This window comes from Suricata suricatta, chromosome 2 (genome assembly GCF_006229205.1).
Source record: "Suricata suricatta isolate VVHF042 chromosome 2, meerkat_22Aug2017_6uvM2_HiC, whole genome shotgun sequence".
Classification (NCBI taxonomy): Eukaryota; Metazoa; Chordata; class Mammalia; order Carnivora; family Herpestidae; genus Suricata; species Suricata suricatta.
This window is the reverse complement of record NC_043701.1, coordinates 76,879,394-76,895,331: the sequence shown is the minus strand read 5'-3', so window position 1 is coordinate 76,895,331 and position 15,938 is coordinate 76,879,394. Positions and strand designations below refer to the sequence as shown.

The following is a 15,938-nucleotide window of genomic DNA, read 5'->3' as shown; positions in this document are numbered from 1 at the left end:
CTACCTGAATTCTATAATCCTGCAGAGGTTTAGAGGCACTTTTCTGAACTAGAGGGTGGGGAGACACCCAGGAGGTACAAGAATGACCTTCTCCTAGAAAGGTTCCTCCATATGTCACAGATGGAAAGCAAGGGGAGCGAACCTTATAAGCTAACAGGTCAGTATGTTTTAGGACTGAAGATATTTTCCTAATGAATGGAAATGGAACAGCTAATTAAGACCCGAGTCCTGTGGTTCTGTGACTTTGATTTACATCTCTTCCGGAAGGGATCTTTCCTTTTTAGTTTTTCAGTATGGAAGACCTGATACAAGCTCTTCAAAATCCCTCCTAAAAGAGTTACTGTACACAGTATGTTGGAGACAACTTAAAATGTAAGTTTTTATTGCTCTTAAATTTTTATTTATTTATTTAGAGAGTGAGAGAGCCTAGGGCGGGCAGAGAGAGAGGAGGGAGAGAATCCCAAGCAGGGTCTGAGTTGTCAGCACAGGGCTGGACACAGGGCTCAAACTCACAAACCATGAGATCTTGACCTGAGCCAAAATCAAGAGCCACACACTTAATGAACTGAGCCACCCAGGTGCCCTGTATGCCTTTTTTTTGTTTTTAAATAAAATTGAATAAGTGGGAGATTAGGAACAAGAGAAGAAAACAAAAAGCAAAACTTGAATTTACAAACTGCACATTTCCTCAACATTAGTCACAAGCTATATTTTTTAATGGAAACACCACAAAAGCAATGGTGTGGCTTTACTGCAGCACATCAGGAGGTGTTGGTCTTATTGTTGATAATATATCTGATCAGTCTACGGCCATACCACCCTGAACGCGCCCGATCTCGTCTGATAATGTATCTGATCACTCAGTTAAAGCTGTGTCTGGCAAGTTTATCCACTATAAAATTAGTATTCTCCCCTTTGAAATTAATAAGTCATTTGTACAGCAGTATTTTGAGACAAGTAAATATCTTGTTTTTCATCAAACTTTCATGAACTAATGTTAGTTCTATTAATATTTTCTTAACTCCACCTTCTTCTCTATACTCACTTCTTGGTATTTTACTATAAAAAATGGCTTTTCTTTCTATTTATATCAGTATAGACAGACAGAATTTTGATTTATTCAACAGATTAGAACCCATTACTATTCATTTTGATGGTCAGATCGTCAGGTTTGGCCAGTGGGAACCTCTTCAAGCCGGCTCCTATATAAATTGTTAGGTCCCCATTGTTCTTTGAGCGTTTTCTACTTTCTGGAAGAGCAAAATATGCTGGGCTTGTCTTGTACTTTACCTATCCCAGGGCTGGAATCCATCTTTCCTCAGAGAAGATTTGTTTAGGGTGTATTTATAAAACGGGTCTTGGATAGTGGTTGCCAGCAAGCTGTATTTCTCATTTCTGGTTGGTAAATCAGTCTCTTGTGAATTTGGTTAGCATTAAGGAATTCTCTAGCACTTAGTCACCCTCAGTGAACCTGCCCAACTGAGGGGCAGACTCTGAATTGTGGTGTTAGCGTATTCAGCTAACCTGAAGCAGCTTCAGATTTCCAGTGCAATCCATCTAAGGTACTACCACCGAGCGGGGAGTCAGTGAGGAGTGCATATGAGAAATATCCCAGAAGGTTGTGATGCAAGAAACTAAAAGATCATCCCAGGCTTCAGAAATTTTAAGGTGACTTACCTATCAGGACCACTTCTGGAAACCTCATGTTCTGAAGAATAAGGAAAGATCATCCTATTTCACCACTTAGAGCTCTCGATCTTCAGGAACACAGACCATTAGAAAAGTCCATTGATGAGGCAAATCTGGCACACTAACTTCATTCGGTGCTTTTTTTGTGGAATGTTGAAATAGTCCAGTGAACTCCTAGGACTACTCTAGGAGTGAAGGGTCTAGGAGTGAATGGGTGAAGGGTCTTGATGCTTCTGGAATAATAAATCCATGTTTTCCAATTCCTTTCCAATTGCTACTCTATAAGGTTTTAAATGGGGCTGTACTTTTTCAATTTATGTATATTTGAGAAACATTTCTCAAAATATTTTCCCTTAAAGCATTGAGGAAAAGGATAGAAACAAAAACTTGTAAAAATACATCTTTTAATAAACATCAAGAAATACAGTGCAGTTTCACTGAGGTTTTACATTGCAGTTTACAACAAACATTATCTATCATAGTGTATAATTACAAGTAAAATAAACTCAAGAGTTGTTTTTTTTTTCTCCCATGGCTGGATAAACCAAATCTGGTGCATCATACCACATTTAAAGTTGTTTTCCAAGCTGTATTCTGTAAAAGGCCCTTAACATTAATAACTTGTAACAACAACAAAAAACATATCCCCCAGCACAATGATAGGTTGGTGAGTACTCTGAACTGCTAAAAAGAAATGTAATACTTGCTTTCCTTTGATGGCTTTGAAGAATAGCTATCGATAGCAAATCTGAAATATTAAAGACAATAAGGGAAACAGCTGTTTCTTTTGCCTAGTATATGCATAATAAATACTAATTTGAGTCTACAGATTATGAAGACTGCAAAAACTGCTTACAGGAAAAGCTGCACATTTTTATGTATGATCCCATGGACTAAAACCTGTCTAGTATGTTAATGGTTGAATCTGCTTTTCTTTAACATTGTTTATACAGAGAACAGGAAGATGGTGAGACAAATTTAGTGAGAGAGGGGACTGATACTAATTAGCACAGGAGGAAATTAATATTAATCTCAAAATTCTACCTGCCATTGTTTTGGAGTGATCAACATTCAGCTACATCTGGGAAGAGTAAAAAGGAAAAGAACTGAAGGTAGTCAAAAACTATAACTAAAATAACCCATAGTTTTGCATGCTTTATACTGATGGTATTTAAAAAATACACAACTGGATTTATTTGCTATATACATAAACTAGTGCTGTAATTAGGAGGAAAAAAAAAAGAACCACTTACATCCACAGAAGTAACAGAATCATATCCAGATTCGCAAAGAAGCATAATAACCGACTGTTTACCATGCAACTAGCTGTTTGTGAAATTTGTAATGGTTAACAAAACAAAATCCTTATGAACATAGTACTAATGTGTAGCAAACGATCTCAATTAAGTCAGCAGCTCAAATTCATAAGGGTAAAGACCCAATATCCCTGAATTTCTAAGCATTTATCTGGTTGTTAACATGGTTCCATCTAATTATTACCCCATTAGAGGAAAGATCTTAAATACTCCTCCCTCTTCAAAACCTCATCACACTTTCACAGGTGAAAAGGGAACAATTTCATTTCTCTACCAGTTTTGCCCATTCTCATGAATCCAACAGAGTGTTATTACAGTGTCTAGGCTAAGGTAGGTGCTCCGAAAGATCCAATGAACTCAATTTCTAAGTTCCAGAATATTGCTGGCCTGTCTGCCAGAAAGCCATGTCTCTGGTTGAAATACACTCCTGGATCAATGTTTGAGAAATTAAGACCAGCTGCCAATAAAGTCAGACTGTTCCCTAATTGTTATTTAACAGTTTGATTTTCTTTATTATATTAAAATTTCTTAGTGGATGGAACCTGATCTCATACTTTTCACGTATTCTCTATAGCACCCACTAAAGTGTCGAGCAAAGATATATTCTCAAGGAAATAATCAGTGACGAGGGCAGGAACTGAATGTGGTCATGGTGAAGCAATAACTGACTTCACTCATCATTCAAAAGGCAGTCACAAGGGTGAAACTCTGATGTGGTCACTGAAGAACAGATGATTGTCCCCTACCACTAACAGAGAACCACCCACTTGGGCCTCTTTCTTTCTTTCTCTTTGTCACTAAGAGATTACACAAGAGCATGAGTATTACATGGTGGATAATATCTGGGGAGGGGGAGGCATTTCTGACTCAGAGGGGAAGCACCGATCCATCGCATGGCCCCTTTTTAATTCTAATAATACAATTTACAGAATCATTTACTTTTAAAATTAGGGTAAATGTTATCCATATTAGTAGATATTTAAAATGTTAGGCTTATTCTCTCTGACATCACTTAAAATACATTTTACTTTTAAACACTGCCATGAGGTAGAAGAAGATAAGGAACTCACAAAAGAAAGTAATCTTCAAAATACCAAACTCTATTCAATAAAATTAGCCCCGAGAGAGAAATAAGAAAAGTTACAGCCTTAAGCTGGTAGACTGACTATTGTTAAAACATTACCCTTACCTGAAAGAAATTTCTTATATTTGAAACTGCCCTTTTTCCCAGTTTAAGGTATTATGGAAAAAGAACAATATACATTCTGAAATACTCATAAAGATCATATACAACAGCCTCTCTCAGCCATCGTTTTTTTACTTTACCATGTTGTTCTAGATCACCTCAACTGAGACACAGGTCCTTTCCACTTGAATAACTGATTAGATATCAATATAGAGGTTAAAAATCCTTCTAGCATAAGAAGCAAGATAAAAGGAATGATTCACATTTGAAATAATGTACTTTTCATAAAACTAGCAGCACTTCATTCTACCAGGACATACAAATTTGGCTTCATTGACTGGTCAGAAACAAAGGAAAATGTATATAGGTCCAAAACAGCTCCTTGTACAAGGGAAATGTGAGGCTACAAGTTTTCTCTGAGAACTATTTCCCCATTAGGTGGCGTGTGAAACGACTGGAATGTCAATTTCGATGGCAGAGAGGCGAGAGCGTGCTGAATAGGGCTGTGAGTAAGTGTGCATACTGGGAGGATGGGAGTACAGTGGTTGCCAGAAAGGAGAAGGCAAAGATTTGCATGCACAGTACCAAATAAACAACAGAAGGGAAGTCGTAAACAGGCCCCCAGCACTAGCCATAGTGACATACACTGCGTAGTCAAATGCAAAGACTGGCTCAAACTTCTTATTCAGATGAATATTATAAAAAATGACCCAGATGGATGGGGAGAGGCTCACAGTACCTGCCAGGAAGAACAGCAGCCCGGCCACCAGGTGGCAGCCTGCACTATTGACCAGACATTTGGCCAGTTTGATGTTGGGCACTGAGGACCTGAAGGCCGTGTTACACATTCCAATCAGGCAGAGCAGCAGGGCACCCATTGCAATCAGGATGCTGAGAGGCAGGGCAAACTGGAGGACTCGCAAGTCCAGCTGGTCAACTGATGAGTACCAAGTAGTGTCATACATCAGGCAGTCACTGCTCCCATCATAGCGGGCACACTTCACCCACAGGCCAGTGTAAACAGTCAGATTCTTCTCGTTTCTGTTGAATGTGATCAGTCGCAATTTCCTCCAGTTGGGAAGCAGGGTCCCCGCAAAGAGGCCTGCTACCGAGGCGATTCCACACAGGAAGGAGAGGACTGTGGCTGCATGGACATCCCGACAGCCCATGGCAGGCAGGCTTGTGCAGTATTGTCAGTCAGACTAGGGGTGACACACAAGAGGACAAATCATGAGGGGACAATAGGAGAGCAAAGCAGGAAGGGTGGTGCTGATTGGCACCACAACTAATGATGTCAATGCAAAGAGGGAAATTCTGTCCATTTCCTATGCATACTATGAATGTATATAAACACATATGCATGTGTCCTCAAAGCACAGGTACACTCACATATGCTTGGTTACCACTGACTGGGTCATGTAGCAACTGAAGTCGTTGAACAGGAGTACTCTTCTTCAAATATGAATATTTTGAAGAAATATTGATGGTTTGAAGAAATATTGAACATAAGTATTTTTCTGCAAATCAGAGGAATAATCAAAAATAATTTCAAATTCTCTTTTCATCACATCTGAAAGTCTCTCAGTTGTCACTAAGCACTCATTCAACGCACATATATCAAGTACTTTTATGTATCCGGCAATCAAATATACAGGGTCGGAGGGGACTCATTAACTGTCAACTATAAAAAAACACAAACTCAGCCTCCAATGCTCATGAAATGTAAAATGAAACTAGCACGCAGCTGAGGTGATGGCAGCTCACAAAAGACAAAGATGCAGGGAAAGAAGCATTACAAGACAGCAGGCTGGCTGAGTGGGGGGCTCTGGGCCAGACTGCCAGCGTTCTTATCCCCACTTCCTCACTTCCTAGCCAAGTGACCTTGGGACAGCTGCAGAACTCTGTAATTCATTTTCCTCATCTGTAAAATGAAAAAATATCGTGCCTACCTCACAGAGCTGTTTTAAGTATTCAGTGAGTTAATATAATGTCCAGTGCTTAAAACATATCTGGCACGTTGGTACGAGCAATTCAAGTGTTAACTGACCAGCTCAGTGCCTGGCACCCTGGAGCAGTTTACAGAATGTTTGCTGAATAAATGCAAATAAGAAAAAGCAACATCTAACATCCAATTCCTACATACTAGGCACACTGATCATTACAAAATCTAAATGAACTCCTCTCCAATGAGTTACCCGAATGAAAAGAACAAGGACTCCTGAAATTAGTCTGCTTAACTACTTTCTGGCTGACTCAAGCTGACTCGCATGCTTTTCAGGTTATTACACTAGTGGTTATTGGTTATTACGTGATTCGTGCTCAGGTAAGATGAATGCAAAGATTCTTGAAGTAATGAGAACCTATCTATCTCTACTAATGCTACTGTAAGAAAAGGAAAAAAAGAGTAGCCAGGCCTTTCCTCTGATTATGACAAAGTATAAGAACCAGTATGTTATTCAGCTTTAAGAGTTTAAAACCCACTTTCCAAACCACTCAAATGTATCTTCTCTACCTTCTATCATACTCCCAATGAGGCAACACAATGGACACTATAAGGTAGCACATTTACTTCTTTTAGTCCGATAATGAAGAAGGGACACCTTCTTCATACATACTGGATGTTTGTGCTCAGGGTACCCATCATCCTTTGCAGAGTCAAATATTATCTGTTGCAATGATGGAGTAGCATTCCCAGCATTTCAGGGGCCAGAAAGAAGATCAAAATGCTACACTGGGTTAGGACTTGATCAAATGTGTTTGAATGGGAAGGCACAATGTTCTTTAGAAAACAACATATTTGCATATTAATCTAATCACATAAACTAGGGAACTTATAGGTTTGTGTACATACTTATATAATTGTACAACATAAAATCAAAGTTTAAGCACAAGTGAATCATTTTTCAAAATACTGAGGCTAAACATAATTAGTTCTAAGTATCTCCATTAATATTAGTTTACTGTTTATAATGTTGTCTTCTGTCAATATTACCAGAAGTAGCAATTGTTTACAAATATGTTACAGGTGAAAACAAAACAATGGAGTTATAGTCTGAATTTATATTTTTCACTCAAATGGGGGGGTGTCTTGCTTAATTTTAGAAACCAACCACCTTGTTCCAACAATGGAACCTGTGGTAAAGGTTCGAGGGTGTTTATACTGGAAAAGGCTACTAATGATGTCAAGCTCCAAATTTCAGCTTTTTTTTCTTTTATAGTTTATTGTCAAGTTGGTTTCCATCTAATACCCAGTGCTCATTCCCAAATTTCAGCTTCTTGTTGGTTTTTGTTCATTAATCTATCTCCCCCATATGCTGTTAACAATTTGCACAGTACCTGGCACATAAGTCATTCTGGCAATACTGGAATAAAATAAGTACTGGGCACTGTTCCAAGACCACAGTAACTCACAAAGGGAGGCGACTGATAATGTCGAGTTGGACAAGGAAGTAGCTATTACTAAGTAATAATTCATTCAATGAATCAATTTATTCAACTCAGGTATTTACTAATTATCTAGTACATGCAAAATATTGTTAGGCCCTGGATGGACACTGAGGCCAATAAGATCTGGACCTTGTTCCAATGTGTTAACAATCAGACTGAGGGAAAAAGTACGCTGCCTTATGAGAACTCAAAATGCTAACAGTCAATGAATTATTAGGTTAGTACCTATCAACTGATTATTGCTAGATATTAGGCAAAGTGAACCAGTAAAGTACCTGTTTATAAAAATGTATCATCCAGGGTTAGAGAAAGACTGAGCAATGAAAGAGAATGATGATTTGATTAAAGTTGTGAAGACATAAGAAAAAGGTTCTGTTTCTCTCAAAGCTTCAGAATGTTTTTAGGCAATGCACTTAGCAACCTAACCCAATCATAAATTCCCCCTTGCTTTCAGAGATAGGGGTCAAAAGCCTGGAGTATCAATATAATTGAGATTTCTCCAATCAAGCTGTCTTATACCACTAATTCCTACAATACAAAGGGATTGAGAAATAAGATCAGAATGAATGATTTAATAAATAAATTTCTATAGTTCTTAGGCTAAAGACTATCAAATGACATTAATGAACAGAGGTGGGTCAATATTTACTTCAGGATCAAGTGTGTTAATACTTATCCTGCATCAAACCAACACACATGTTACATCAGTTCCCTGAACTTGTTTATAATGAAGCATTCTTAGCTCAGATACCAGAGACTGAGTAAAAGTCCTAATTTACACAGACAACAAAAAATACAATGGCATTTTTCACATGGGAAATACTATTAACCTCAATTCTTTAGCTAATTTCAACCTCAGTGCTGGAATTAATGTCCTTGCTCTTTTAACTTTCTTTGGCTGCTTTACTTTTTATGACCTCTTCTTAACCCGCATATGCATGATTTGATAAGTCATATATCTCACTAGAGGGACGAAGTAACATTTTATATGGATAGTTAAGAAATATGTTTAATGATTTAAAACTGAAAATAATGCTCTCAGATTAGGATTTGTTCATATTAAGAGGGTGAAAGATCTCTACTCTTGTGCTATGCCAATTAACTCTTAATTCAAAATAATAAAGTGCAAATCTGATTATTTCACTCTTTTTTTAAAGATTTTAAGTAATCTCTATACTCAACATGAGGTCCAAACACATAACCCTGAGATTAAGAGTTGTATACTCCACCAACTGAGCCAGCCAGTGGCTTCCTATTTCTCTCAGAATATAGTTTCTAAGTTTCAAAACTTTCCCATGTTTTCCAAAGTTTCAAATGATATCATCTGGTTCCTGCCAAATTCTCAATATCTTTATGTATCACTTTCCCATTTAACTTGCTACAGACTATGTAGTCACATTGCTTTTCTAGTAGCTCTTCAAACTGTGTACTTTTAAATTTGGCTAAGGACTTTAGTTCATGCTATTTTCCTTCTAGAACTTTCTTAATTTCATTCTATTCTTTGCTTCCCTGACAGATATTCCATCCTCCTAATTTCCAGGGAGGTTGGCCCTAAACCTGTTTTCTCTTCCCTTATCCTTAACCTTCCCCCTGGCCCTGGTTACATGCTCTGAAAGCACCTTTGCAGTTTTTCTTTAGTAGCAGTGATTATGCTTATAATTCCTCATTCAACATTTATCTTTTCTCCCTGACTGAATTCCAGGAGGAGAGTCTTCTCTTTTATTCTGTCCCACATCAGTACATAGAAGTCACTCAATTATTTGTTAAAAAAATTCTGTCCCACACAGGTATCCAGAGAAAAAGTTACAAATTTGCTGTTATCAGTGTCTTTCATTCTTTCATTCACTTACTCACTCATTCATATCCTGCGTTTTGAAGTCTCAAAGTTGCTTCTAAACCATGCCTCCACCTTCCATTCACATGGCCAGTCTCTCCTACTTTGTTAAAACTAAGTTCATTTTCTTCCCCTAAAAACGTCCCAAGAGAAATGAGGCCATTCCCAAGTATTTACATAGAGACTATTCTTCTAGAAATACATATCTAAGTTTGGCAACACTAGTTAACTTCCACAGTGGCCAGTGGGTCAATCAATTATGACCGTGTTGAACCTGGTGTTTTCAACTAAATAGGTATATTACTAGTGGATATACTCCTTCTTTATTAAGAGCAGTCAATGTATCAAATTAATGTTTACCAAAGCAAAACTATTTTTAAAGCAAAACTATTTATTATATTTGTATTCATATTTTCTTTTTAAAATAGCAACCGAGAAAAAAGATGACACCTTTTTGCCACATGAAAATTCCTTATTAGGGACTGTAGAAAGTATGCAAGGTTAAAAACACACTAACAAATGTAAATAGCACTCCTGAACACTAGCTAGGGCAATGTAAGATGTCTGGGCTTGCTGTTTCCATGAGAGAGGCAACTTGGTATTACAGTCCCAGCAACCAAAGACCCAAATGCCAGTTACAACCTGAGCAAGTCATCCTCTGAACCCACATATCTCACCTGTAAAATGACACCTAAGGTAGCTGTAAGATCATGAACAGTAAGGCTTTTGTAAAACAGCGTATGGTCAGAAATTTAAGTTTATAATGATTATTAGTAGGCTTATCAATTTTCTTTAGCTAGGAACACACTTTTCTTCTGGATCTTAACAAACACATGGTTACACATGGTTACACGGTTACAGCCATGTAACAATAATAACAGAACATTCTCTTTGGAGTAGTTACTGACCAAATCAAATAAGGACTTTGTTTCAAAGCAAGCACTTCACATTTGTCATCTATCTGTTCCATGGTGACTCTCAGAGAAGCAGATGGGATAAAATTTGGTACACAGATAAAGGTGATCAAATGCATCATTTCAAACAAAAATATTTTCAGAAGGATATCTATGGTTTTGAACAGTGTTCAAAGAAGTCTAAGGCAGGAACAATGGCTAACAGCTTTAGGAATTCACAGACTCATCACTATGTAATTTCTTCAGGGACAATTCCAGGGTCAGCTATAAGTAAATACACGTATAATAGCAGCTATATTAATTCTTGAGTTTTTTTAAGGAAAATGCAGGTCAATCACTGTACTCACAACGGAGATCTATCTTACAACTTTATTTTGCTGAACAAGAGAAAAACACGACATCTCATATATGGTGAAAAAAGGAAAAGGAGTAAAATCAAAGAACGTACTTACTCTTTGAGGTACGTGACAGATCTAAAACAACTTTAATCAACTTAGAAGAAATATATGCGCATCTAAGTAGAGATGCTCTGGGCCTAAAGAAATAGGGAAATGTTCCAAATTAGTACAATATTTCTTTAAAGTATGCGTGTATATGTACACGAACACACATAATGTACACACACACACACACACACATATATTTGTTAGATCCTTCTCATGACTAGGAATAAGGAGAGTCAAAGAAACGCTGCGCAGTTAGTTGTCTCGAAAGCAAAAGAAATTCGTTTCTTTTGTACCTTTTAAAAGGATACTGATAACAAAACTAGTCTCAACAAAAGTTGATCTGCATTGTGCATCCTAAGCTTTGCAACTAGAATGCTTTTTTGAGTTTACAATTCCGCCAATGGCTCTACCTGCCATTTAAGTATGTTTCCACAGATCTTTTTTAAGCACCAACAACTTCCTTTTCAAACTATTTATCACAATAGGTAGGATGAGGATGCAAACTTGTAAATGTTTCAGAACTTCCTGGGTCGAGGTATTTATCATTAGCCCTATTATTATTATTATTATTTTATAGAATGTTGTCCTCGACAGTCTGCACAGAAGAGATTTCAATCAAATTATGATTTTTCTTTTCTAAATGTATGTTTCTTGAGTTGGTATCAAGTATAATTGCTCAGTCCAAGTTACGGTAAGTTGATTTACAATGAAAAACACATACTAGGATCCCTGAGCTTCCATTTTAAGTGGGGTCACGAAGTCTGGCCTCCCTCTAACGTGGTGAGGAGCGCCTTCCAAGGCCTATTACACACAACTTGGGCTTCAGAGTTGAGAAAACCAAGCTTCCAGGGCACCTCGCACTCCCTCTCCTCTCCTAGCCCTGTCCTTAGGAGCACCAGAGCTAGCAGAAAGAAAGGAGGGCGGGGGGTAAGCCCTTCTGGTTAGAGCCAATGGAAAGAGACCGCAACAGTGACTGTTCACGCTCTCCGAACAAGCCCATCCCTGCAACACTGAGTGGGTTTGAACCGAGAGCAGGTCATCATTATACAACCAGCTGGTGATTCAAAAATAGCAACTTCCAGCTCCACACCTCACACCCCGCTAGCCAAGCGCAAGCCCTTGGCTGCTCCGGCAAGAAACCTCGACATTTCCATACTTCTGTGTACAAAATCATTTTTTAAAGCCCCATCAAATACCTCCTCACTCAATTTTCACGTCCTGTGGTCAACAGTTTTCGGTGTCCCTAATTCCCTTCGACTTAGCTATTTTACACAAAATCCTCCACTATTTATGCACAAGACCCAGAAATCGGATTCTTGGCCACACCTACCTGTTTCTTACAGCCAAGACATTTCACTCGCCGACACTGAGGAGCTGCTTAGAGCGTCTCCCTCGCAGCGTCCCAGGAAGTGCGTTCCCTGCCAGCCGCACCGGAGGCTTCTGGGAGCTTGGTCAGGTTCTCCCGAGACCCTAATCAGGAATGCCCTGAATGACTGAGAGACTACAATTCCCAGAATCCACGGGGCCGGCGTCCGCAGGCAACATCCTGCGACCACCTCTCGCCTGTCTCTCCAAATTCCAGCCCCCTTATTCCTCTTGCACCTTCAGTTCCGTTCAGGTTTGACTTACAGGTGTTTAAAAAAAAAAAAAAGTTAAACGAAAAAAAGTAGAAATAGATTTGAGTTGGGTGCTCAAGTAAATATTTATTACTAATTGTGATCTCCCCTTAAGATTTGTTAGCAAAAATCATTAAGTACTTTTTTCCACAAAACATTTACGGAGGCAGAGTGAAAAACCACTCAAACTCTGGAACTGATTTTGAAAATTTTCAAGATACAGAGAGATCTTTGACTTTTAATGGTACAATGAGCACCCATATATTACGCTCTAGATTCAACAATTATCAACATTTGCCACATTTATCTCTATTTATATGTATGTAATCACTAAGATGATAGGCATCATGACGCTTCAGCATCCTTTGTTTTAAACTTTTAAAAACATATTTAATTGCTTAGTTTTATATAGGGTTTTATTACATATTAGTTGAGTGGCCTTGGGCAAGTTACCTGTCTCTGAGGTTATCTGTAATGAGGATAAGATTACCAGCATCATAGAACTGTCTTGAAAATTAATGGGACTTAATACAGGCAAAGCGCTGAGCACATAAATAGCTATTAGATATGTGAACTAACTTTACTCTTCTGCACATTTTCAACACTCTGTCCCTTTCTTTGTGGCTTCTCCTAAATAGGAAGTACTGTATTAGTGAGTATCTGAATTAAAATAAAGGTTTCAGAAGTCCTGTGTAGGACAGATCTGGTTTCCTTCTTTTTATTTAATTATTTTAATGTTTTATTTATTTTTGATACAGACAGAGACAGAGCATGAGAGGGGGAGGGGCAGAGAGAGAAGGAGACACAGAACTGGAAGCAGGCTCCAGGCTCTGAGCTAGCTGTCAGCACAGAGCCCGACGCGGGGCTCGAACCCACGAACGTGAGATCTGACCTGAGCTGAAGTCGGAGGCTTAACTGACTGAGCCATCCAGGCGCCCCTGGTTTCTTTTTCATATATAAAGGATGTTGAAGTGTCATGATGCCTACTAATTTCAAATGATCACACACAAAAAGAAATAAAGTAAATGTGGCAAATGTTGGTAACTGTTGAATCTAGAGAAAGGAAGTATATAGGTGTTCATTTACTATTCCAACTCTCTGTATCTTTAAACAGTTTCAAATAGAAAGCTTGGGGAGAAAAAAGCATCATAGTTTTAAACAAAAGTAAAGGATGGCATCCAAACCCATCCCACTCTGCCCCTGTACTTTGGCAAGTTAAGTAACCTCCTTCTGGCTCAGAATCTTACCTGTAGTAAAAATACATCTACATCAAAAAATAATGATAAGGATTGAAGGAGTTACTATACATAGAGAAGTTTACAACAGTGTCTGACACTGGGTTTGTTGTTGTTGTTGTTGTTGTTGTTTTACCCTTTTCCATTTTGTGTTGCTCAAGGGAATTTTGTTAATGATGGAAAAGAGGGAAAGTCTACTATCCACTATTACCATCTCATCTGCCATACTCCTTCAGAGGATGGATAGAGTTATCTAAGACCAGAAGCAATCTAATCCCAAAACTAGACCTAGAAATGGAATTATAAAAAAGAGAGATTGGGTGGTTTGAGCTCAGTGATGAATGATGGCAATTTATGACACAGCATAACTCACTTCTTTGCTGTGAACTTCAGTTCTTTCATCTATAAAACTGAGTTGAATCCAATAATTATGTACAAAATCATTTTATAATTTATTTCCCAGTCACTAATGAATAGGACCTGGTTAGCAGACTTTAGCTGGGAAGAATATGTAGTTGATTATAGTAAAAAAGCAACAGCATCAAAAGGAAGGGATGACAACACTGTTTTTAAACTAGTATGTTCACACATGCATGGCCTTTGATATAGCAAAGATGGAACAAAATAGAGATGTATGTACCCTGGTGGGACTAGAGTTTAGAATATCAAGCCTTTATATCAGCAGTTAACAATCCTGGCTTTCCATTTTTTTCTCAAAAGAGACGCCTTCCGGGGCCCCTGGGTGGCTCAGTTGTTTAAGCATCCGGCTTCGGCTCAGGTCATGATCTCACTGTTGGTGGGTTCAAGCCCCGCATTGGGCTCTGTGCTGACAGCTCAGAGCCTGGAGCCTGCTTCAGATTCTGTATCTCCTTCTCTCTCTGACCCTCCCCTGCTTGCCCTGTCTCTCTTTGTCACCCAAAAATAAATAAAAGTCATAAAACAATTTAAAAAGTTTATTATAAAAAAAAAGAGAGAGAAGCCTTCCCCCCCGCCCCTGCTCCAGGGAGCTTTTAAAAAGTTAGTCAGGTCTTTAAACAAATTCACTGCAATAAATCACCACCAAAATTCTATAAAGGTCTGCTTTACTGCATTAGTTTCTTATTGCTGCATACCAAGTTATCACAAAATTCAGTGGCTTAAAATAACACAAATTTATTATCTCACAGTTCTGAAGGTCAGAAACCTGACACAGATCTCACTGGGTTAAACTAAAGGTGTTGGTAAGCTGCTAAAGGCTTCAGGAATGGTTATGTTTCCTTGCCTTCTCCAGGTTCCTGAGGACACCTGTATTCCTTGGTTCATGGGCCCATTCTATTTTCAAACAGCAATACCTGGTTGAGTCTTTCAACATCTGAATCACATCACTTAGCCATTCTTCTGTACCCCTCTGTCATCTTTTTAAGAACTCTTGTGATTACATTTGACCCCCCTTGAACCACCCAGGATAATTTATTTTATGGTCATTAGATAAGCAACCTTAATTCTCCCTTGCCATATAACAGAGCATAATCACAGATTCTCGAGATAAGGATGATGCCATCTTTAGGGGACCACTATTCTGCCTGCCACAGTCACTAATCATTCCTTACAGTTGAATCCAAGGGTCTCTTTTGGGTCCCAATTCTCTTCCACCTCCTTCAGGGCCACATTGCACAGTTCTGATTGCCTCTTCCCCCCAGCCCCCCCCCAACTCTGCTTTCTCATTTTTGGAAACTACATTTCTACCTCTTGTAGTTTACCTGATTTGTTCCCTGTCCAACTGTTGCTTTCACATTCTCCTCCCCATTCCTCAATTATCAAAAATTTCTGTCCTTGGGACCCTGTCAATAAAACTTGTTCAAAGAGTAACCTGAAATCCCCAAATCCACATGTCTGGCCAAGACTTTTCATAACATTAGGACTATTTCTAATTACCATCTCATATTATTAACTGCTACTAACTTTAATTTCAGCATTCTCCAAATAGAAGTTAATACTTATCCTCCTTATGGCTTCCAACATTCCCTACTTTTCAGTGGTTTCTTACCTGTTTTTTAAATCCTCATACCTTCTAGTTAAATTAGGAACCACATCTTAATTCTTCCTTTGAAACATCCATTTGCTCCTTATTCACTACAAAAAAATTGTGACAATCCTATTTAAGCCCTTGCCTCTTCATATTAAGAGATGTGCAACAAGTTCCTTATGTATATATTGTCAACTTAAAAATAATAGAGAACATTGAATATTTATTACATTCCAAATACATTTTCCAT

The 15,938-nt window shown here is 38.3% G+C and overlaps 1 protein-coding gene across 3 annotated transcripts; it reads right to left on the bottom strand.

Annotated features, from left to right (window-relative positions):
* Window positions 1-2,073: 2,073 nt before the first annotated feature.
* On the bottom strand, window positions 2,074-10,921 carry CLDN12 (claudin 12). Of its 3 annotated transcripts, none has more exons than XM_029928686.1 (2): window positions 10,839-10,921; window positions 2,074-5,393 (listed from the first exon to the last, which is right to left on the bottom strand). In XM_029928686.1, exon 2 carries the CDS (start codon window positions 5,358-5,360, stop codon window positions 4,626-4,628), a length of 735 nt encoding a protein of 244 aa, XP_029784546.1. In that variant the 5' UTR covers window positions 5,361-5,393; window positions 10,839-10,921; the 3' UTR covers window positions 2,074-4,625. The 3 variants fall into 3 exon arrangements, with proteins under 3 accessions (XP_029784546.1, XP_029784566.1, XP_029784557.1); XM_029928706.1 differs by lacking the exon at window positions 10,839-10,921 and adding an exon at window positions 7,914-7,965; XM_029928697.1 differs by lacking the exon at window positions 10,839-10,921 and adding an exon at window positions 5,581-5,671.
* Between the last annotated feature and the right edge of the window lie 5,017 nt (window positions 10,922-15,938).

Coding starts and splice junctions, on each gene's coding strand:
- CLDN12 (XM_029928686.1), bottom strand. CDS start 5,360: ATGGGCTGTCGGGATGTCCATGCAGCCACAGTCCTCTCCTTCCTGTGT.